We start from the raw sequence: 24,353 nt of genomic DNA on the forward strand, positions 1-24,353 counted from the left end.
AGTTAAATAAATTATTTAAAATCATACTAAAAATTTTGAATACTTTGTAGATTAATTAATTTACTTCTTTTCTTTAAAAAGTATTTTAAACTAATAAAATTGCAAAAAAAAATTATTGATCAAAGAAATAAAAGTAAAATTGATTTGAATTTAATTAATCTGTTAAATTAAGTACTTGTTATTGTCTATCATTTCAAATATTTCTAAGAAAACAATATTTACTAATATTTTATTGCAGATTATAAGATTAGATTCAATATTTTATTTTAATCTAAAGCTAAAGATTATTTTATTAATTTAAATTATAATCAAATTTTTTTATAGTTTTTTTTAGATTGCCTTCATAAAATTTATTTCTCTACTTTATTTAATTTTTTGTTATTTTATTAAGCTAACGATTAACTTTACTTATATATGATAGGATTTTAATTCCTTCAATATTATTTGATGCAATTATTTTTATTTATTGTTATACTTCTTCTCTCAAAAGCTTTATCCCGTTTTACATTTTATTAAACAAATTAGTTTAGTTTTTTTAGTAAAATTTTTAAATAACTCATAAAATTTTAAGTTATTTTAAAAAAATAATTTATTTTAATTTGAGTATGCATTTTAAAATTTGTTTTATTTTGTAATTATTCTTTCTTAGTTTTAAGAGAAAATTTGTATTCGCCTAACCTAAGCAGAATGGAAGTTTAATTTGAATTTTTATGATTAGAAAAGATGCTTGTTATATATGAAAGGGAAACAAACTGTATCTTAGATTAAATAAGTGAGTATTCTTTAAAATAACTATATTTATTTTTGATTGAGCATATAATACTTTAATAATAAAAATAATGTAGAGTTTTTTTACTTTAAATCTAAAATGTACATTTAAATAATTAATTTAAATTAGTAAGGAAAATAAATAAATAAAAATAATAACAACTTTCCTTAACAAATTCTTAATATAGCGTTAAAAACTGTACAACAAAATTTATCAAAAAAAAGAAAGAAAATAATAAGCTAATTTTTCTTTTGCGTTTAAAAAGCAAATCAATAAATCTAGCTCTCCATTTTTATTAATACTTACTTATTTATAACAAGATTAAAATTAAAACATAGATTGATAGAAAGTATTTTAAAGCTAGTCTGGATTGACTCAAATGAGAAAGATAGTAACAGAGATCTTTGATTTTTTAAAAAGGAAATTATTCTTTGGTGATGAAGATGTAGGAGATGTAGAAATCAGATAATAAAAGACATTCGACAAATCAGTAAAAATAATTTCTCAAAACGAACTTTAAATTTTATTAAAAATATTTAAAATGCTGACAAAATTTACTTTAATTATTTCTAACTTTCCATCCAAATTAGATTGAGATAGAATTCGGTAACCTTTCATAGCTTAATGGGTTTAAACCTTATGAAGATAGAATTTCAAATAGAATCGGTATATCTGAGTTAGATGTAAAAATGTTTAATTAGTAGAGTTAGTATTAACAATATTTTAAATATAAATTAGGCTATAGGGATAGTACCTCGAATGCTTTTCAAGTACTTGTAGAGAATGGGTACTTGGCTTGTATTTATACATGCATTAGTGGCTATTATTGTTTATTCTACTTATACATTTTGGTCTGCATAATTTTTCACGTTTAGCGCGTAAGACATTTATTTTTTTTAAATCATACATAGAATTTTAAGTAACAAGCTTAGCAAACACAAATTTTAGTTGTAGCCATATATTATGAATGAAGCTTATTAAGCAAATTTTGCAAATAATCTCATAAATAAATAAATAATTACTTTCCAAAAATTTTAAGTCAGTGTGACTTCCTTCCAAAGTAGAAATTGGCTTAATTTTAAAAAATAAAATTTTTGAATTAGCATAACATTCAATTAATATAAAATTAGGGGAGATATGATTTTATTGTATTTGGTTCCGGTGATTTTCTCGTTCGTGATGTTCAGTTTGCGTGAACTCAACATAGAAAGAGAAAGGAATCTACAGGAGAATGTTATTAATAAATAACATTGCACAATATTTAAATTTTTTAAAAAAGTAAAACTATAAAACCTGCAAAACATTAATAATAGTCTTTAATAAGACCAAATTGAGGATTAAGAACAGAGATTGCCTAATATTTCCAAATAAATAGATGAAAAGCCAATCAAAGGATTTTCTAATTTTAAGAAAGAAAAGGAAAAAGAATCTAGTTAAATCAATCACGCTTAGGATGCAGATAATAACTCTAATTAAGTTAATAATCAAATCTCAAGCAATGTGTAGACAAATAACGTAAATTCTACACCTAATAATTAAAACAATAGCGGATAAAATAATATTCAACTTAGCCCCAATTTAGGTAGCGTTAGCTAGAACTAAAAAATTGAAAAACACAAAACCTATGAAAAAGAAGGCTCTTCATAAATAAATTCAAACATTCAAATAGCAAACAATAAAGGAGTAAAAGAAAGTGTAACTATTAACTCTCACTATTAAAAACTTAATACAAGAGTAATGAATACCAATTACCCAATTAAGACTGTTAAAATTTTAGAAGAAATTAAATGGGAACAGCTTGAAGTTGGTAACATAGTCTGGCTCAAAAATGGTGAAATTGCACCTGCTGATTTGCTTATTTTAGATTGTCGCTAAAGTTTTTGCACTGTTGAAGAAGACATCCAGAATGGAAAGACTTATTAAATCGAAAAGTATCCTCCTCAATTAACATCAGGTAATAATTTTTTTATGTATGTTTGTTTATCTAAAATTAAATCAATATTTAGTCTGTTTTCAATTATTTATTATAATTTTACTTGATATTATTTAATTCGTTAATAAATCATATTTAATTTGTAATTTCTAAAAATAGTATCTGTCCACTCTAAACTCAAATAAAACATGTTCGAGTATAGAAAGCTTTTAAGTGGAAGAATAGAATACACAAAACAGTCTAGAAGGAAAGAATTTAGTGGCTTCTTAAAGATGAACAAAGACCCAAAGGGAGAAAACTTAGACTGCAGAAACATCATTTACAGAGGAAGCAAACTTGTATTTAGCGAATGGGTTTACGGTATAGTTCTGTATGCTGGAAAAGACACAAAAATTTATCAATAAAGCTATAACAAAGAAACAATGAAAACCTCTTTCTTTGGTAAAAAGGCCAAGCTCTTTTTCTTAGTTGCTTACATCCATCTCCTTGTTAGCATAGCAGTAAAATTAAATTTATTCAAACAAACAAACAAATAAATAAATAAATTAACTTTTTAGAAGTAAATTTTTTAATAATTCTTTTTATTTAATAGATTTCCATATTTTTTGTTATTTTTTAACCTTGCTATGTTGGATTCAGTTATACGTGGCTTGAAAAATAGGATTTCTTAGGTTTGATATTGTCTTTTATGGTAGAATATTTACATATCATGCCATAACTCTTTTATTCAGTTGTAGATGTAATCGAAATGGTTAACGATCTTTACCATAATAAGTATTTTAAGAAAGTTGACATACAAACTTAAAATAACTAATCTGGAAACAACTACTAAATGCTCAGAAGTGTTACTTTAGGAGATATTTCTTTAACTAATTTTGTCTTTTTAGATAAAACGGGCACCCTAACTGATGGTGAAATTCAATAAGTTAGGTTGATCATAGTGGATGGAGTTATGTATTCACTGAACTTGAAAATGGCAGAACAAATCATGAAAAATAAATCTTTTACATTTAATAATCACAGCAAAAGTGTCAAAGAACTAATAGATGGCGAAAATATGGTTATTGCAGATGAAAAACAATCTATGAATAATGATCAATCTAATCAATCTAACGTAATTAACATGTTCCCAAATTTACTCTATTAAACTTCCATACCAACGAAAAAAAACAACCAATCCAAGTAAATCTAGCATAAAAATTCTTTTGATGCCTCTGACGAGCTTGATGAAGAGGAGTGTAGGGATGAAGTTAAAAATTCTATGGATTCCAAAAAAATGAAAATGCTCTAAGTACCTAATTAGCCTGACTCTCCTTCATTAAATAACTCTTTCTAAAAAGATAACTCTATTTAAGTAACGCAATTTCTTTAATATTAAAATAATAAATAAATTTTAATTTCCTTCTTTTTAAATTTAAAAATGCCTATTTTTTATTTGGAATTTAATTATTTATTTTCTCAGTAGATAGAATAAGTAAGCAAGCATTACTTTTTATTTTTTTTTAGATAAGCTTTTTGAATTAATTTTTATTTGTAAGCAATCTTTCTAATCTAATAAAAAAATAAATACCAACAATCTTAAAAAATATTTTATCCTTAAAATATTTAACATATATATTAAAAAAATCTATTGCATGAAATTTACTTTGAAATCTTAGATAAAAGATAATAATTTTTTTTCTTCTTAATATTTAAAAGCAAGAAACTAACTCCTTAGATAAGACAAAACCAATCAAGTAGTCAGAAGTGATATAAAATAGCAGATAAGGAAGTCATAAGTTAAGCACAGGTCATTCTGATAATATTTTGGATGAAAATGATTTTATTACGAGCTTACACAATGACTATGATAAAAAACACCATGAGGCAATACTTATAACAGTGATTTGTAATCACATAATTAGTTCTTATGATAGTAAATCAGATGAAATAATTAACACTAATGTCTCTAAAGAGGGGGAAATTATGAAATAATTTTCTAATGTGTTTAATTACCAATTTAAGTGCTCTTCAGTATATAAGGGACAATCATACTCACCAAATTATATTGTTGTAATTCAAGGGAAATTGGTTTCGTTTAAGATCCTAGCAATAAATGAAAACACTTAAAATAGGCCTTATTTTTCTATTCTTTTTAGAGATCCTAACAGCTTGTACCCAAACAGAGGAGCTGTCCTATATACCAAAATCTCCTTAAAAGTAAATTTATCAAAAATGCTACTTTAATTTTATCAAATCTTTCTTTTTAGAATACAGAAGTACCTTAGGGAATCGTATTTAAAGACAAAGAATAAAGAGTTAGATTAGAAAAATAATTGTAATTTTTAGTTTAAAATGGCATGAGACCAATCATCTACTGCAAGCGAGAGCTGAATGACGAAAAAACTGATGATTATTTAAGATAATACGAAAACCTCAAAAAGAATCTCGTTTAAGATGATTCGAAATTAGAAAGTTTATATGATGACATTGAAAAAGATCTATAAATTGTAACAGTCTTTGGTGTTGCAGAGAATCTTAAAAAGGGAGCAGATATAGCTATCAAATAAATGAGATTAGCTGGTTTGCATACATGGATGCTTACTGGAGATAGCTACATATAGGCTATAACTGCTGCTTACTAGAGCCATTTAATTGACCAAGAAATCTAAATTTTGCACTTAGAAGGTAAAAATTATGATCAAATTAAGTTATTAATTAGAGATCAGTTGAATGCAATCTAGAATGAAAGTAAATTGAATAAGCTAATTCCTTAAAATCCTACTGCTTACAAGAGATATCTTGAGTATATATTCACTGATCACACAACACCTGTGAACTCTCCTGGATTGGTAAATTACATATAAATTTGCTTTAATTAAAAGGATATAATAAAATTTTAATGTTAGAATAAAAATGAAGTCAGTAGTAGAAAAATGAGTGATCAGCAAGCGAGCTAGAATACAAATATTTACAACACCAGTTTGATTAATAAGAAACAATTTATCTCCGCTTACTCATCTAATCCTTTTTACAACTAAAGTGTTAACAGAAAGAAATCAATGTCAATTGGTTTAAACTAAAAGCCTTATTTGTTTTGCATAGTTGTCTCATCTGAAGCTTTGACAACAATATTTAGTGATAATTATCTAAGAAACCATTTCTATTTTTTAAGCTATTTTTGCACCTCATTAATTGGATACGATCTCTAAACTAACTAAAAAGGTTGGTTTGTAAGAATGGTTAAGTAAAAGTATCCTTAAAATCCTAAAACTCTAGCTATTGGAGATTCCTACAATGATGCTGACGTAAATAAACATTTTATCATATGAATTTATTTGCTTTTTAGTTTAATTATTATCTAATTTTTAATTTAAAAAAAAATAAATAATTTTATTGATTGCTTCTTAAAAGTAATTCTTACAAAAAATTTGAAAATAAATAAACAAATAAATTAAATTAAAAAAATCAAATAAAATTAATTATAAAACATTTAACAATTTTAGATGATGCAATCAGCTGATATTTCTATCTAGATGAAGAATTTCAAGTATAATGTGAATTATATTGGGGATATAATGGTAAATGATTTTACAAGCATTTCAAATTTGTTGTACTCAAATTCAAGATATATGGCAGAATTATATGAGGAATTATTGCTTTATGCTTTTTACAGAGCTTTCTTACTTGGATATATAATCCTGTTCATAGAAGCTTCAAATTGCTCCTATGGAAATTCATTATGGAATTCACTCGAAATTTTCTTCTTTCACTCGTTATTATATGTGGTCAGCATTACAAGCTATTTAATTAAAAAATACTCAAAAAAGCACAAATATTCTATAAACAATGAAATATTGATTGATCAATTCAAAAACAGTACTTTCACTTTCAAGAAATAGAAGACTATGGGATTCTTCTATAAGGTAGTCTTTCATAGTTTAGCTGAAGCATTCGTACTGTATCTAAATATCTATTTTGTTTTTAATTTTGATAGTAATGATGTGGGAAAATCCTACACTTTAAAGACTGTTGAAATGTATGGCTACTTTTTAATTGGTATTGCAACAACTATGAAAATTTTGGTTGTCTCTAACTAGAATTTTAAGGAAGGAATAACTACATTTTTATTCTTTTGCATATGCTATTTTATTTATTTACCACTTGAAGATCTTTACTAAAACTATCCTTTCTAATTCTAAGAGGTTATAGAATAAATATCATCTTCTGTACATATAATTATATTCATGATATCTATAATCTTCTTTGTTTTCGGTTTTCAAATCATTTTAGAATATTGTCTTTTCATTCCCTCTTTCTTCCCCTAAAGTTTGGTAAGACAGGCATCTAAGTATTACAAGCTATTGTGTAAATATAATTTAAATAAATTATTTATTTATTTATTTTAAAAATATATTATATATAAAAAGAATTTAAAGAAAACGAAGATGAAAAATCAGATGAAAAATATTAAAAAAAAAAAAAGAAAGCTAAAAAAAATGAAAACATCATCAACAGATTGATAGGAATAATCTTTCCTTAAGAAGACTAAGAAGATATGGACATAATCCTAAAGAATAGTAAAAAATTTTTTTTTTGAACAATAAAACTTAATTTGATCCATCCATCCATAAAAACAAACAGTGATATCAAGTGAAGACATGAGTGAACAAAATTAAGAAATGAATAAATTTTCTCTTTAATTTAAGAATCCTGATCTAGAAAAGAAATTTACTTAGAGTGTTTAAAAAAGCTGGATATTATATAATAAGTACTACCAACTTATTATTTTGATCCTCTTTGAATTAATGTAGCTCCTTATTTACAGTGTTAAAAGTAAGAGTGAGCCTCAGTTAGACTATATTATTGGTTAAACTATAGGTTGTATTATTATTTCTGGAATTACCTTTACAATGTTTACTTCGAAAGGAGAAAAATAATTTTTCAAGCTGAATTATTTTTGTTTATTTTTAAGAATACTAACAAAGATATTTACTGATATTTTATAAGGAAGCGACAACTCTTTGGAATCATTTACATTCAGTTATTTTATTAATTTTACTGTTCTTTGCAGACCAGATTACGTTATGTACGGATCTATTTTAGAAGCCTTTGTATTTTTTGTGAAATATTCAATTTAAAGTTCGTTTAACTCTAACATTGATCGTTATATTTCACTTTCAATCATCCTATTTACATTAGGTTACTGCCTTTTTTGTATTCAAACTAAGTATTAAGTAATTTTTTACTATTTTATTTTATTTTTCTCTCAATTTTATAAACTATTTTATTCTATTTTGTAAATTTCTTAAAAATATTTTTGATATTTATTTATTTCATTTTATTTTATTTCTTTAAACATATTTTTATTTTTTAATTTTGGAATATTTTAATAAAGTATGAGACTGTTGAGAGATAGGACTATCTTAGTTAAAATAAGCTTAGAATAGAAAGTGCCAAGATAAATAATATTTTAGCTATTCTTCTTCCTAAGTTCGTTAGAGACAGAATATCAAATAGTAAATTATATTTTTGTTTTAAGATTTGAAGTTTCAATTTATTAATTATTTTTTTTCTAATTAGCTGGTGAAATTTAGCTAGCCGAAAATCAAGGTGAAGTTGCTGTCTTATTTTGTGATATTTGCGATTTTGATAACATCCTTTAATCTGAAAGCGAGAAAATTGTAGCCCTTTTAGATAACCTATTCAGAAATTTTGATATTCTTTGCTCATAAAATGATTGCACAAAAATTGAGACAGTAGGAAAAACCTATGTGGCTGCTTCTGGATTAAGCTTAGAACTCTAAAACAAAAAGAAACATACTGTTTATAACTCTGTAGAGAGACTCATTAATTTAGGGTTTGATATGCAAGATTATGTTAAGAACATTTCTTGGGGAAAACATGGTGATAAAATGAGAGTAAAAATTGGTATTCACTACGGAAGAGTTATGGCAGGAGTCATTGGTTACCACAAACCTTAGTTTTCTCTGATAGGAGATACCATTAATACTACAAGCAGAGTTATGTCAACAGGAGAAGATAACAGAATGACTATCTCTAGTCAAGCTTATGCTAAGATTTAAACTCATAACCTAAGTAATTATCGCACTAATCGCAAAGAAGTTGAAGCAAAAGGAAAAGGTGTGATGGTTACATATTAGATTTTCAAACAAAATTAAAAATACATCAAAGGAACGTCCAAAAAAACTGAAGTCTTTAAACCTGGATCTAAATAAACCGCAAAAGGTAGCATGTACCAAAAGTAATCACCTATGAAGAGAACTATGCTGGACACAAAAAACATGATACAACCTGGATCAAAAGAAGAAAGAAAAATGTCATATTTAAATGCAAAATAGAGTCCTTAAAACAATTAATCCAACAATAGTCCCAGGTTTACTTTAACAAGCCCTATGAATTCCACCTAATAAATTAAATTAGCCATGGGAGGAATAAAAAGTGTCAACTTAACAAGAAAAGTAGCTAAAAAGAATACAGTTAAATTAGGCTACTAGCCTGCCCCACATTAATTTGCTCAGCCAATAGCATTAGATTCTTCTTAAGGTGCTGATAAGAAAACTACTCTCATGTCACCATTGAAATTAAAATCAGTAAAATCAAGAAATTAGTTCATTATTTAATTTGCATTTTGATGTTTTTGAATAAAAATTTAATTAACATACTAATTTTTATTTTTAGTATTAATTACAATCTTAGCAATCACAAGACAAAGATCAATAAGCGAAAAATTAACCCATAAATCAGCAGCTAACCAGTTCTAAGCATTCAATACAAATGCCAAATACAAATAATGGAGCTAAGCGAAATGAAAGCAATCTTACTTAAAATACAATAAATAAAATAGAATAAGCAATAAAAGAAGAAGTCCACTTAGAATAAGCAAATAATCTTTTTATAGAAGAGATCGATGCCGAGTTCATCAATGAGTTATTTGAAAATAATGAAGAAGAAAAAGTAAAACATTTTTACTTATTTATTTTTTCATAAATTTCAAATTTTACAATTATAAACTTTTTACTTACTTTTTTAGGGAAGAAAATTTTTTAAAACGATTTATTAATTTTAAGATTTTCAATAACGCAATTTTAAATTTCATAAATTTTGAATAAAAAATATAAACGAAAATGTAATTAAATAATGAAATTAAATATTAATATTAAAAATTAAGGGAGACAAAGAGAATGGTTAGTACCTGTAATTGACAAAGAAATCACTCTTCCTTGCCTTAGATAACTCAAAGCCAGATACTTAATAATTCTATGATGAATTATTTGAACAATCTAAAAAGTCGATTCGCCTAAAATATTTAGGTTATACCAAACTTTTATTAATAAAATGCATTTTGGTGTTTTTAGCTAGTTCTGTTTTATCTAACTATTACGTAGCAAGCATTATTTGGAGATCTTTGTTTTGCTTCATGCTTTATCTTAATCATTGGACAAAAAATAAATTCTTTTACTCATCTCTTTTAAAATTCAGGATCGTTATCTTTTTTATTATGATTATGGGTGTTACTATTGTCACTGTAGAAACTTATTAAATCGGTTTATAAGGCATCTCGACTACTTCCTTTTAGTCATTCCTTCGTGTTTAAACTGCTGAAGTTTTTATTATTTACATTATTTTTAGCTCATTGCAGTGCATGGAGTTCTATATAAATGTTATTTTATACTTAATTCTTCTAATTGTCTGGATATTCTGTGCTTAGAATTTTGGTGCTGTACCAGAATTAATTTATTTTATGATAATTATTGGATTAGTTCATCTATCTTACTAGTATCTCTTATTCAAGCTGTATATAAAGACATTTAATAATCATAAAAATCTTTCAAAGAAAACTAAAGAACAGAACTAGATTTTAAGTAACCTCTTACCCAAGCACGTAATAATAATACATTTTTTTTAATTTTATATTAATTTATCACTTTATTTTAAAAAGGTGCTAGAAAAGTTCTTAAATAACCCAGAAACAACTAGGCTCGAATTGGTAGATAACTTTGAAGATGTAACCATTTTATTTGCTGATATTGCAGGTTTTACAAAGTATAGCTCTTAAGTTGATCCTGAGTAAGTAGTTAACATGCTTAAAAAGCTATTTTATGAATTCGATAAAGCTTGTTAAGAAAACGAAATATTTAAACTTTACACAATCGGCGATTGCTATGTGGTTATTGGTTTCACAGATATAAGAAAAAGAAATCCAGCAGAAGAAGCTAAAAATGTTTTAAACATGGGATTTAATATGATTGAAATTATTAAATAACTTAGAGCTCAGGTTAAATTTGAATCACTTGACATGCGTATTGGAGTCCACACAGTAAATTAAATATTTTCTTAATTAAACAAGTTCTTAATCAGTTATTATATAAATTTAGGGTAAAATTATTGGTGGTGTCATTGGTACAGATATTGTTAGATATGACATTTATGGTAGAGATGTAGTCATTGCTAATAAAATGGAGAGTTCTGGAGAATAAGGAAGAATACTTGTAAGCAGCCAAACAAGAAAACTATTAGAGCCATCTGGAATATTTGATTTTGTTGATGATAAAGAAGTGAAAATTAAATCAATAGATACTGTAGTAAATGCTTCATTTGTTAATTATAAGAAGATAGATGAATCTTAAATTAAAGACATTCATGGAACAATATCACAATTCGATGAAGAACATGATAACTATAATGAAAATTATGAAAATGATTAATCAAAGATCTCTAATAATCTTTAAAGCGATGCTCATAAGAATATGGGTAGTCAAATAGAAAAAAGTGGGGATAACGTTAACTCTTAAAAGTTCTAAAATATTGAAGACAATCCAGAATACATCAAAGGAGATTAAGGATTCTAAGATCTTTAACATGCAGATTCTAATCAAGATAATGAGTATATTAATAAAGTTGTAGCTGTAGAAGAAGACTTCTCTAACAATAACTTTTTATAATTTACTAAAATTAATAACAACGAAAACATCTTTTTACAACGTTATGAACATGAAGATGACAAGCTTAAATTATAAGAAGTAGATCATGAAAACGATATTGAAAGACAATATAATAGTCCAGAGCTTTCTGCTCAAAACAACAATCAAGAAAAAAATAACAGTGATAGTAATTAGAATGAAAGCGAAGATTAAGTTGAAAATGAAGATTTTTTTATTTGAGCTTGTTTTGCTTGTTTTAATTTTTATATAAAAATAAATAAATAAATAAATATTTCATAATTATTCTAACCTAACCTAACCAAACATAATTAAATCAAAATTAACTAGTAATTATATAAAAATAAGTTTCAAACATTAAATAAATAAATAAAATAAAATAATATATCAATCAATGTTTTAAAATAAATAATATCTTTATATTCTGTTAAGTCTGTTGTAAAAAAATATATCGGTTTTAAATTATTCTTATTAGATATCTAACTAACCTTTTTGAATATTAAATAAGTAAATCCATATCTTTATTGAAGTTATCAAATGAGATTGAAATATTATATAAAAAATAGCTATTTATATAATAATTTAAAAAAATAATAATATCAATATTAAACGAAAAAATATTAGTTAGTTTATTTGCTTACGATATTTTTGTTTATTTCAAAAATATTTTTTTCTTAAATGATTCTTTAAAAAATTTAAATTACTATAAAATTATTAGCTTAATAATATAATAAATAAATATAAAATTTAAGTGAGGGTATATAAGAGCAATTTGTTATTTTAAAAATGTTTGATCGCTGATAATATTTTGAACATTGAGCATTTAAAAAAAAATTTTCACTCTAAGCCTCCCTCTCTAAATTGAGCATTATTAAAAGATTGTGTAATAAATTTAATATACAGCATGATGTCAAAGGGTTAACAGATTTATAAGCTAGCTTTTGAAAATTAAGTTTGATCAAATCAGACAAATACATGCATACATACATAACTATTATAGCACATATATAGTTAAAATAAATAAATAAAAAATCAGTTTCTAACTTGTAGTTTTACTGTAAGAGGATTTTTAAAGCCGTAAGATTAAGTCAAAATTTTTTCATCATCATAATCTTTAGGAATTTATGGAAGATAGAATTTTTTGATGAATTCGACTATCATAACTTTCATTTGCATCATGGCTAAATGTTAACCGATGCAGTTTCTTGGTCCAGCAGAAAATGGAATAAAAACAAAATGGTTTTCCTTCATTTTCATATCTTCTTCGTTATCAAGCCAGCGGCTTGGATTGTAATTAAAGGGATCTTTGAAGTATTTTTCATTGTATAAGTTACATAAATAGCCAATATTTATTATAGTTCCCTTTTTGATTTTATATTTTCCAAGCATATGATCAGCTTATGCAACTCTTGATAATATAAAAGGCACAGAAGGGTCCATTCTCAAAGTTTCTTTGAGGTTAGCATGTAAGTGACTTAATTTTTAAAGGTCATTGTAATCATAATCGTCATGGCTTACATATTTTTGAATCTCTTCAAATACTAATTTATATTATTCAGGGTGCTTAATCAAGTTGTATATAGCCATGCTTGTTAATTTGCTAGTGGTATCTTTGGCGGCCATAAAGAGACTGAATGAAGTAGCTAGTAGTTCATTGATTTCTTCTTCCTTTTGTAAATATCCAGCTTTTAGTAAAAAGGTAATATAGCTTGGATATTTAGCTTGATATGTGGGGTCTTTTTCACGATTTACACAGTCAGTTAAGATTTAGGTCATAAATTAACGCATATCTTTCATTCGCTTTGAAATGTAGCGATCTGATTCTCTCAAATTCCAAGTAAGAATTTTTTAACCAAAAATCATGGCAAAAGGTGATATGTAATGAATGCAAATGTCACTTGATAACTACTCAATGCATTCACCAAGGTGTCTTCCTTGGCTATCTTTGTATTTTTCTACTTCAGCACCAAGTAAAACTTAAAGATCTTAAGATCCAGAAATCTTTTCAAAGACATACTTAATATTAAATTTTTCAGGATTTTCATTATTAATGTATTTGCGTGAGACTTCTTTTATTCTTCCAACTTGAGCAGTAATGTTTTCAAAAGTAAACATATTTGAGATAACTTTTCTGCTTTTTTTCCATTTATCGCCATAGATTCTTGCTAAACCGTTTCCTAAAAAGTTCATTACACCTCTCAAAGGTACTGAATATTTTTCATATTCGTTTTATCTCTAAAGAAATTCGTTTATCAATTCTGGTTTTATTAATGTTAGGAATGCTTAATTAGCAACATTTCCAAGAAGAATATCTTCATCTTTAAACTCAGGATCTTGGCTGATACGTTTGAATTAATAAAGAGAGTCATTCCATTGATTCTTCTTGAGAAAAAGAATATCCTTAAGCCAGCCATAGATAGGCACAAACTTATACTCTTTAATACCTTGATTCTTATAGAATTGCATTCTATATTTTGGAATCAAAAAGTAATAAGCTGCATAATAGAAGATAACAACACAAATTGCAAAACTTATTAATTGAAAGATCATTTTATAAGTTTTTAGTTTAAATTTCTTTCGATAAATTAAGTTTTTGGTATTTAATCTTTATTACATATTAAAATTTCTAAACATATAAACCCTCTGTTTGTTTATTTTTCTAGATTCTGATTTTTTTATAAACAATAATACCAATTTATATTGAGAGACCTATTTCCATCAAATTTCTTTTTAGGGTAAGCTGATTAACTGATGTTAGAAGCAATTGTTAATTTTTTAATTATTATTTTCTTTTATTGGCCAATCAGTTTATTAATTTCTAATTTAAATGCAAAATCACTTAGTTCATTAAATAATAGATTTCCACTTACTTTTCTAAGCTAAGTTTAGCTTAAAAAGAACAGAATCTATGAAAATTTTAGCCACGCTAAGATTTAATTGATAAAATAATTCACTCTTATATAAAAAATATAGTGTAACAATATAATTTTAACTAATAAATAAGTAAAATTTAATTTTTTAATAAGGCATCAAAAAATTTCTTATTGATTAGAAATTATTCGTTCAAATTTTTTAAATTGTAAATCTGTCTTTCTTTGAAGTTTGTTAAAAGATCTGCAGGATAACTTACTCTTTTTAATTTCACTATTAAATTTATTAAAATTAGCAAAATATTTTAAAATAACTTAAATTTATTAAGGTATAAAACTAATTTTTAAGCTGTGATCAATGATAAATTTATTAAAAATATTAGATAAAAATGACGAAGTATCTATCTCAAAACTCTTATGAAAGTAAATTAATTACAAAAATTAAAAGTTATAAAAGAAAATAATTAATAACAAAAGCTGAATAATAGAAATTCTAATAAGTAAAAAAGGTATTTTAACAAAAAAAGTATTAGTTTGTTTATCTTAGTTTCGACAAAAATTAAAAAATTATTTTTTAAATTTTACGATAACGCTTAAAATTAATTATTTGTGAAGAAATATTTTATAAAAATTAATTTATTAAACTTTTTCTAAAATAAAAAACAAAGAAATTCAATAATTAATCAAACTTTTTCCTTCAAATTTCTTAATTTAGTAAGCTATCTTTTTTTCTCTTTATAAAAAAATTAAGTTAATCAATTTTTGATAAGGATACTCAATTCAGAAAATGTGTAGAACTAAATCTTTAAACAATGTGAGAACTTATAAATTTCTGATTAATTCCAACTTAAGTTAAAATTTTTTTTTTTTCTAAATATTTTTGTGGACAATCAAAAATTAAAAATTAAAAGCTCCTAATTTCATTTAGATTTTTGAAATGAGTTTATTTTTTATATTCTAAATCATATCATAATTTAAGCTTATTTTTAGTAAAAAGCAAATTAAGTTTGAGATAGTATGTGCTTTTACTATTTATTTAAATATTATATATGCATTTATTTCTACTATTTCTATCTTTATTCACCAAATATCTTTCAAAATTTAATTATCTGATTTTATTTGTCAGGGTTCCTTTTCAAAATTTAAACAGGAAGTTAGTATTCAAATAAATGTTTTTTTATTCTTTTTTACTCATAACATAAAGAAATTTGATATTTATTTATTTTTTCTTAATAAATTGATTTTATTTTATTTTTCTCACTTTCTCATTAAGATTATGCAACAAATAAATATAATTATTTATTAAAAATTTTATAATTGCTATATTTCTCAATAAACCTTCAAATAGGCTTTTAATTGATAACTATGGAAAAATTATCAATTAAAAACTTATTTGGTAGTAGTTATTATAATCTTACCTTATTCCAAATATTAATTATCTAAATTAAAATGCTAGGCAAAATTAAATTATCATAATAATACTCAAAAAAAGTTTTGTTAGTAGCAGTAAGGCTTTTAGGGAAAAAAAATTCATTCAGTAAAGTTTTAGGATTTTTATATATTTTAAACATATTGGACAGACAAAATAATTAATACTAAATACTTTAAGCGAAATTGAATGAAAATTATTAAATTGGCGAATATATATATCTATTATTTTTCTACTTTTTAGCTTAATTAAATTTAAATGAATCACCTGCAATTTAAAAAATTAATTTTTGTTTCTTAGGTTTTAAAGTAAGCTAAAAATAATTGTTAACTCAAATTATTAAATATATTCCATTATACATTACTTATTAGTCCCTAGGATATACGTTTACCTGTTAAATAGTAAAAGTTAATTAATGAGGTATTCCAGTATTTAAATCAAAGATTTGAAATAACTTCTTTTCTATTAGAGACTCAAAATATTACAGACTTATATACTAATTTGTGAATTCTCAGTATTTTTTTATGTAAAAATATCTTTTTTTGTATTTTAAAATGTAAATTAATTTAAAAATATGAATAATTATTTATTTTATAATTAAAAATTTTTTTATTTTGATGCAAAAAAATAATTTATTTTTGAATTTATAATAAATTAAATTATTAATTATATATAATTCTATTATAAAATATCAAAACCAGATTTTTAATAAATAACTAAAAAATATATTTGATAATTAGTGGCATCCAAACCAAGGAATTTTTGTATGGCATCTTGCTATAATTTTAAAATGATTTTTTTTAAATTTTTTATTGCTTGTTTAAATTAATTATAATTTCTTTTAAAAGAAATCATTAAATGGATGGAGATTAATAACAATTCATTAGTAAATTAAAGGTAGGTCCATCATTCAAATTTGAAAATTTTTGTTAAAAAAGCATAATTAATTTACTTATTTATCAGCTATAAAATATCTTTTTATTTAAATTTCAGAAATATATTTGATAGATCTCTACAAAATTAATATTTAAAGATATTGATTGATTGATATATACCCACATTTTTACAAGTAGCCATGGATTAATTTTCAATATCTTCTAACAAAGAGGACTCCTATAATGGAACATTTTCAAATAATTCTAAGTAAAATTACCATTAGCAGAAAGAGATTTTGAGATCAAACAACCCTTCTGTAAAAAATATCGAAGCGGTGAGCAGCACTAGTAAATTCGATGCACAAATGCTTCAAAATGAAATTTAAAATATTAGGCAAAATTAAATAGCTTAGGAAAGCCAAAACTTCAATTCTCAATTTATAGAAAATAAAGAGGATGAGAATTTTGAATATGAATTAAATGATTTAACTGATAAAGACGATATTTCTCACCAAAATTGTTATGAGGATTTGCTTGGATTCAAAAATAACCATAAGGTTTATGATTTCAATTCTCCTGAAATAAGTTCTGATAATTTAAAAAAGCAAGATAAAAAGAATACAGCAGACAATATTGGAACTAGTTCTTTTATGCATTAATCTTTTTCATCTTAAATTAACAACATTGTATTTTAGAGTTCAAATAATAATAATAATCAACAGCTTTTGTCATAAAATGGTAAATAGATATAACAATATTAGCAATAAAGTTTAATTGATGGTAACTTTTCACTTAATCAGAATAATGATATGACTTAAGATGAGATGCTCTTGGATAACAATGAGTACGAAGCTTAAGATTAGGATGATCAAGAGGGATTTGAAGACTAGGAAACAAGCGTTAAATTTAGAAAGTAATAAAACAAATTTCAAAAGATTAAAACTCAAAGTGAATAGCAATTGTGTTAACAATAATAACGAATGAATAATTAGAGACTAAGCGATTCAAATCCTCTACTACCACTTCATGATCACAGCAATGTTAAAAATAAATAGGGCAATTAATCATCATCTTAAAATTTCAAGCTATTTAATTAAAATCAAAACGTGAAGAAAAACAACTATCTCACAAGCGAAGAGTCTAATACAGGTCTAATAAACAATTACAATCCAAAGAATAATTAGAGTTAAGAGCTAAAAAATTAGTTTAATCGAATTAATAATTAAGAGGATTAGTATTATAAATCTAGTTCAGAGTAAAACAAGGACTTTTTGATTAAATAAAGAAAGGGTGAAATTGAAGGCGATGATGAAGAAGAAGAAGATGATGGTATTGTAAGTTCAATGAGTGCTATAAACGTTTAATTTGTTACACTACAAAATGATTTAGGTGACTCAACACAAAAAAAGACTGACCTAAAATAGTACTTCCATATGAATAATTCAATTTAAAATAGCCTTTAAGGAGGATCAAAGGAAGATTTTTTATTTAACAATTAATCTGCTCACTTTAGTACTATGAATCCATAATATTTAGAAAGTTGTTAGAATTAATATAATATTTAAATGTACTAAAAACATAGCAACAACAACAACAATTCTAATAACAATAATCAATAACCTTAAATGTAAAATTTGATATCTGATGGTGATCGAGAATAAAAGTATGAACAAAATATAGATAGCGATTCTGCTCCTTATACTCCATATCGTTTATACAATATATAGCAAACAACAGAATAGACAAATAGAAGTTCTGCAAGAGTAGTTGAATAAACAATTGATTCCAACTAAAAAAATATATAAGAGAAACTCAAATAAAATTAAATGATTTAAAATCAGCATAACTCTTTAAATGCAGTTAAAGATTTTCCAGATAGATAATAAAACAAAAAAAATAAATTGAAAAATGAAATGTGCATTGGTTTTGTAGAAAATAATGAAATAAACTATAAGACAATAGACGTAAACGAATAAAAGAACAATTCTTCTGAAAATCTCAACTAAAATATTATGTAAAAGTTGTACAAAAAAAATTAAGAATTGACCCAAAATAACAAAAAACTTGTTCAAGAAAATTAGATGCTTAAATAAGAGTTAGAGAACATGAAAACAGATCTTTTAAAGAAATACGAAGAAATAAGAAAGAATAATGAAAGTTTGTTCAAAAATTTCGAAGAGCAATCAAATCTAATGCTAAAAAAATAAAAAGAAAAGTATGAAGAAAAATTATAAAAACTGCAGCTTTCTCTAAGAGAACAAGAGACTTAGAATCTCTACAAGAAAGATAACTTCAGGGATAGAAACAACTAGTAATTAATTAATTTAATTTTATTTTTATTTTATTTTATTAAATTTTATTTACATTTTGGAAAATTAATAATTAGGCTTTATGCTATGGTTTTGAAGTTAGAAAGAGAGAAGCAGGAATTGAATGACAAAAACTTGATATTAATTAAGAAGTAGATCAACGCTAAGAGTGAGAACCATAAAAATACTCTAAATATGATATCTTATACGAATAATCCAGATTAAAGCGAATTAGATATCAACAATAAATCAAATTTATCTTAATTGTCTTTGCCTTACAGAAAATTAAAAATGGGAAATGATGATTCTACTTTGAATTTAGAAAATTAGCAGACTCTAAATAATCAAAATTCATTTTGCTAAGGAATTATAAGCCCAAGCTCATTTTCTTCTAGGTAAAATCAGAAGTCTAAATCTATCGATATTGTTCGTAAAAACATGTAATTTAACTCAGCTGCAAATATCAATGAAAAAATTTCTTAAAACAATTATAATAATTAAACTGAAACTTAATATTAGGATTTTAAAGTGCAGGCAGAAAAGCACATTCTTGAGAAAAAATACGATGATTTATTCTCCAAATATAAAAGACTGTTGGACGAAAATCACGAGCTTAGAAAGAATCAGCTGCTTTCTTAAAACGAAAAAGAAATAGATAAAAGTCTCGACTAATAAACTTCAATTATTTCCCCTTCAATAACAACAGCTGAAGCTAGATTAAGTAATTATTTAAATTAGTAGCAAGCAAATAGCCACTATTAAAGTAATCAATCTTGCAACTAGAATAGTTAGCAAACAAATAATGTAAGCACACAATGTGCAAGTAATTATTACCAGTTACCTCCCTCAAGAGACTAAATCCTATCTAAGCCTTACAGCAAAATTATTTCAGATAATAGCAATAACAATAGCATAATGAATAAAGAAAGAAGTAACAGTTATTATTTAAATAAAAGAACAATAAACTTTAAACCATCATAGAATACTATTTAAATGTATGATCCTTTAAATTTCAGTACATAGGATGAATATGAAACAGTTAATTAATCAAAAGCAGATTCTTCTACTGCTAATATACTACTTTACCATAATTACAAAACATAAGATTCAACTGATTCCCCATAAAGAGCCTTGAAAAAGAAATCAATACATCTCAGCTACTACAATCCAAGTAAATATTTTAAATATTTTTTTTAATTTTAAATGATTTTTTTTAAAAGAGTATTTTAGTAATAATGAGCAGGTAAAAGAAAGTTTAACAAATTACAATAGCAATGACAATAATAATGAATAATTAAGTGATTAAAATCCTTGTTCACTGGTTAGAATGAATAACTACGTTTTAAGCAGGAAATATGTAGAGGAAACGAAACAAAAGAAGAAATCTGTTTCTAAGAATAAAGAATCAAAGAAAAAGAAATAAAGTTTAGATAAAAGCAATTTAGATATAAGTGGTATTAGGGAGAAGAATAATAAATAAGTTGCAATCCATGATGATAAAGAAAACAATGCTAGTCATAATATTGTTAAGAATTCAACTAACCAAGATAAAGCTAAAAAACTTCGTTCTAATTCATTGGCTAAAACACCAGTTGCATCCACAAAAACTACAATCAATCATGATAAAGATACCTCTTTAATTGAAGGAAATAAACTATCTAAAAAAAATCAAGCAAATAAAAAAGAAATAAAAAGATCAAGTTCCAATAACAACAAAGGATGCAAAACACCTATTTTTTCAAAAATAAGATTCTGAAATTTAAATTGATAAATTAATTAATTAAAATTTTAAAAAAACTCAATTTAATTTGTAAATTTATTTTTTTGTGTGTTAGAAAAAATTTTATAAAAGTTAAAATTTAATTTATTAAGTTCAACAGCTAGCTTAGAAAAAAGCTATTTATTCTATCAAATTATTTAAAATGAAAAATATTTGTTAATGGTGAATTTAAATACAAAATGAAGAATTAATAATATTAATAATAATTCAATTACAAAGTAGAAATAACAAAGTAGTACATTTCAAAAGATATGTGAATTTTAATTTAAATATCTTGTGCAAAAAGAGATTTGTGTTCAAAGTAAATTAAATATGCTTCAAATGAATTAAATAGGATTATTAATTTAGTTAGTATGGCAAATAGATAGTAATAACTAACAAACATGCATATAAACAAATAAAGAAACAAAAAACTAAATAGCTAACTAACAAACATAATAATATTTATTAATTTAGAATGAAAAGGTAAAGATAAAAAAGCTTAATTTATTCTATGAAATAAATTTACCTTTATTGCTATATCAAAGTAATAGATAGAACTTTGAGCTATTAAAAATAATAAGAATAATTAAAACAACAAGCAATATAAAAGGACTCTAATACAATTTATAATAGAACAAAATTACAACTATAATAGAATAAGTAAGCGAAATATGAACACTAAGAAGCAAAAAGGCAACCTTTTAGGAAAAAGAAAGAACGCCAAATAAGTCTTATAAAAAAATATTGAAAAAAAGCCAGTAACGAATACTTAAAAATCAATTTTTTTAATTAGCTACTTTGGTTCATTAATCGATAAATGGATTCATTGGTTTTAGCCATCATAAATTATCTAAAATATTTTTAAAGAAATGAACTCTAAATTTAATCAAAATTAAAATATTCTATTTTATTAATCAAATAGTAAAAGAAGAAGGTTGTATAAAATAAAGATCTTGATGAAGAAATTCTTTCAGATGAAATAGATTCTGTTTCAGGTATGAGCAATGAAGGTGGAATCGAAGATCGTTTAATTGAAATAGATGATGGTAAATAAACTATTAATTGTTTGTTTTCTATATAATAATAAAGAAGCTTTGCAGGATAAAAGTAGTTAACAGGTGAAGGAAATTTTATGTCAGCTAATAAGTTAATTTTTTTGAAATGAGCATGCGAATAAGAGCAAATATTTTAGATATTGTTTCATCATTAATTGCTAATATTTACTTAATAAGGGATTTTAAGAATATAAAAAAAGAATTACTTTTACTGCAAAGAAACTTAAACTTTAGCTTATGATAGGTTTACATTAAAAATTATTTTAAAATTATTCAAATAGAAACTGAGGATAAAAAGAGAATTAGATTGGCATAGTAAATTTTATAGAAAGCAAAGCTAGATTCATAAAAAGGCAAGAGTTAAAAGTTTATTGATAAAATATAAAATACTGGAAATAATGATGTTAGTGATGATGAGTCTTTTGATGATGGTGAAGACCACCACAAAAGTGAAGGAGATTCCTTTTAAGGTGTTATTTATGCTGAATCAACTCATACTGATGCAATCACAAAGGCTCTTTAAAATGAAATTTTGAAAAAAAGATAGCTCTAATATACTTTATATGCTGATAAAGTAATTATTTAATTAAATAAATAAATAGATAATTAGATAGATTTTTAGCTAGATATTTTCAAGCAAGTAGAATTAAATTAAATTTATAAATTACTATTTTATAAAAAGGTTCAAAAGTATTGGAATAAAATTGGATAAACCTTTTAATAAAATACTTTAAAAGGTCATACAAGATGTATCACTTCTCTTGAATTCTGTCCAAATGGATAATACTTATATTCTGCATCTAAGGATGCCTCCATCATTAGATGGGATTTAACTTAAACAGAAAAAAGTAAATAAAAGGAATTCTTAGTTAGAGAAAAAACTACCGATGCTCATAAAGATGAGGTAAAATATACACTTTGATATTTAGATAAAATAAACACGCTAGCAAATTAAAGATAAATCTTAAATGTAAAAATGTAAAAAAATGATATATTAGATTGAATGAGTTAGCTTTGAACTTATTTGTAAAAAAAAATTTTATGAAAAAGAAAAAAAAGTTTTTTAATATTTCAGAATAACTAATTTGATTTTATAATAATTTTAAATTTTTATTAAATAAGATTTTATCAATGAGTATTAATCATCTTGGAAGATATTTAGTTACAGCTAGTAAAGATAAATCAATCAAGTTATGGGATTTAAAGAAAATGGGATTAATTTAAAATTTCAATGGTCACAGATAACCTATAAATGCTATTAAATTCGGTATAAACTCAAACCAATTCTGTACTGCATCTTCAGACAGATAATTCAAAATGTGGGATGCTTCTGATAAAATATTTATTGATACATTGTAAATATAATAATTATAAATGGCCAGTTTTTTAATATATAAATTTGACTTATTCAATAGCTTTGGACATAAGGCTGACCCTACATATATTGACTCTATGAGTGCTAATAATTTCATTAGTTGTGGCTTTGACAGATAGGTCATCATTTGGAAAGTAAAAATATTTGGATAATATAATTTTATTTAATAAATATAATAAACAAATAGACTGAACATTAATCTTAATTGATATATGGAGGTCATGACTACTCCATTGATGTTGTAAAAGCAGTAGATGCAGAACATTTTATTACAGGATCTCAAGATGGATCTATTGCTCTTTGGTCTATTAAGAAGAAAAAACCTATATTTATTATGCATAAAGCCCATGGAGGAAGTTGGATTACTGCTTTGGTAAATATTTAAAGCAATAAAAAAATAATATTAAATTTATTTTTATTTTTTAATTATTTAGGGACATCTTTATAACACTGATTTATTTTTTTCTGGCTCTCATGATTAACAAATTAATGCTTATAAAATTGATTTACAATAAAAGAACTTTTAAAAAATATTTTCCATTCCTTGTGTAAATAAAAATTTACTTATTTCTTTAAAATTAATGAAAAAATATTATTAAAAATAGAATGGCGTAATAAATGACATACAAATATCAATAGATTGTTCTTATCTTGCATGTAAAAAAGTTAATTTGATAGATTATAATTTATTAAATGAATATTTGTAAAAAAAAGTTAGCGAGTGTGATGAACATAGACTTGGTAGATGGATTACAGATAAGAAAGCAAAAAATTAGATTAAGTATTTCAAAATAATGTGATAAAATACAATTCTTAAAAATCAATTAATAAATAAATAATTTAAAAATAATATTAAATATAAATTAAAAAAAGTAATATATTATATACTTAGTATTAACTTATTCTCACATTTAACTAACATTTACAATTAAACAAATTTATTTTCTAAACAAACAAAATACCACATCAAAATTAAGCATTTTAAGTTTGATTTTTGAAAAATTAATTCATTTTATTTGTTAAATTATGAGAAA

The 24,353-nt window shown here is 24.2% G+C and overlaps 4 protein-coding genes across 4 annotated transcripts; 3 read left to right on the plus strand and 1 right to left on the minus strand. All coding sequences in view use genetic code 6, as the record gives it.

Annotated features, from left to right (window-relative positions):
- Positions 1–1,148: 1,148 nt before the first annotated feature.
- Positions 1,149–11,866, plus strand: TTHERM_00449540 (adenylate/guanylate cyclase domain protein; the record flags this gene model as incomplete). Its single annotated transcript, XM_001013349.2, has 18 exons — positions 1,149–1,259; positions 1,360–1,452; positions 1,508–1,647; positions 1,900–2,723; positions 2,862–3,202; positions 3,295–4,056; positions 4,401–4,901; positions 4,952–5,533; positions 5,591–5,989; positions 6,188–7,049; positions 7,112–7,261; positions 7,326–7,918; positions 8,080–8,200; positions 8,265–9,295; positions 9,384–9,659; positions 9,874–10,587; positions 10,645–11,022; positions 11,081–11,866. 18 exons carry the CDS (start codon positions 1,149–1,151, stop codon positions 11,864–11,866), a joined length of 8,664 nt encoding a protein of 2,887 aa, XP_001013349.2.
- Positions 11,867–12,676: 810 nt separating this feature from the next.
- On the minus strand, positions 12,677–14,110 carry TTHERM_00449550 (cytochrome P450 family monooxygenase; the record flags this gene model as incomplete). Its single annotated transcript, XM_001013350.1, has 1 exon — positions 12,677–14,110. The coding sequence occupies one exon, from the start codon at positions 14,108–14,110 to the stop codon at positions 12,677–12,679; it is 1,434 nt and encodes a 477-aa protein (XP_001013350.1).
- A 2,908-nt stretch (positions 14,111–17,018) lies between these two features.
- TTHERM_00449560 (hypothetical protein) lies at positions 17,019–20,883 on the plus strand (the record flags this gene model as incomplete). Its single annotated transcript, XM_001013351.2, has 3 exons — positions 17,019–19,129; positions 19,205–20,298; positions 20,348–20,883. The coding sequence occupies 3 exons, from the start codon at positions 17,019–17,021 to the stop codon at positions 20,881–20,883; spliced, it is 3,741 nt and encodes a 1,246-aa protein (XP_001013351.2).
- A 677-nt stretch (positions 20,884–21,560) lies between these two features.
- On the plus strand, positions 21,561–24,119 carry TTHERM_00449570 (U3 small nucleolar RNA-interacting protein; the record flags this gene model as incomplete). The annotated part of the gene is made up of 9 exons (XM_001013352.2): positions 21,561–21,647; positions 21,812–21,935; positions 22,226–22,518; positions 22,627–22,848; positions 23,067–23,299; positions 23,360–23,453; positions 23,507–23,692; positions 23,754–23,867; positions 23,925–24,119. 9 exons carry the CDS (start codon positions 21,561–21,563, stop codon positions 24,117–24,119), a joined length of 1,548 nt encoding a protein of 515 aa, XP_001013352.2.
- Between the last annotated feature and the right edge of the window lie 234 nt (positions 24,120–24,353).

This window comes from Tetrahymena thermophila, assembly GCF_000189635.1.
Source record: "Tetrahymena thermophila SB210 genomic scaffold scf_8254686, whole genome shotgun sequence".
Lineage (NCBI taxonomy): Eukaryota > Ciliophora > Oligohymenophorea > Hymenostomatida > Tetrahymenidae > Tetrahymena > Tetrahymena thermophila.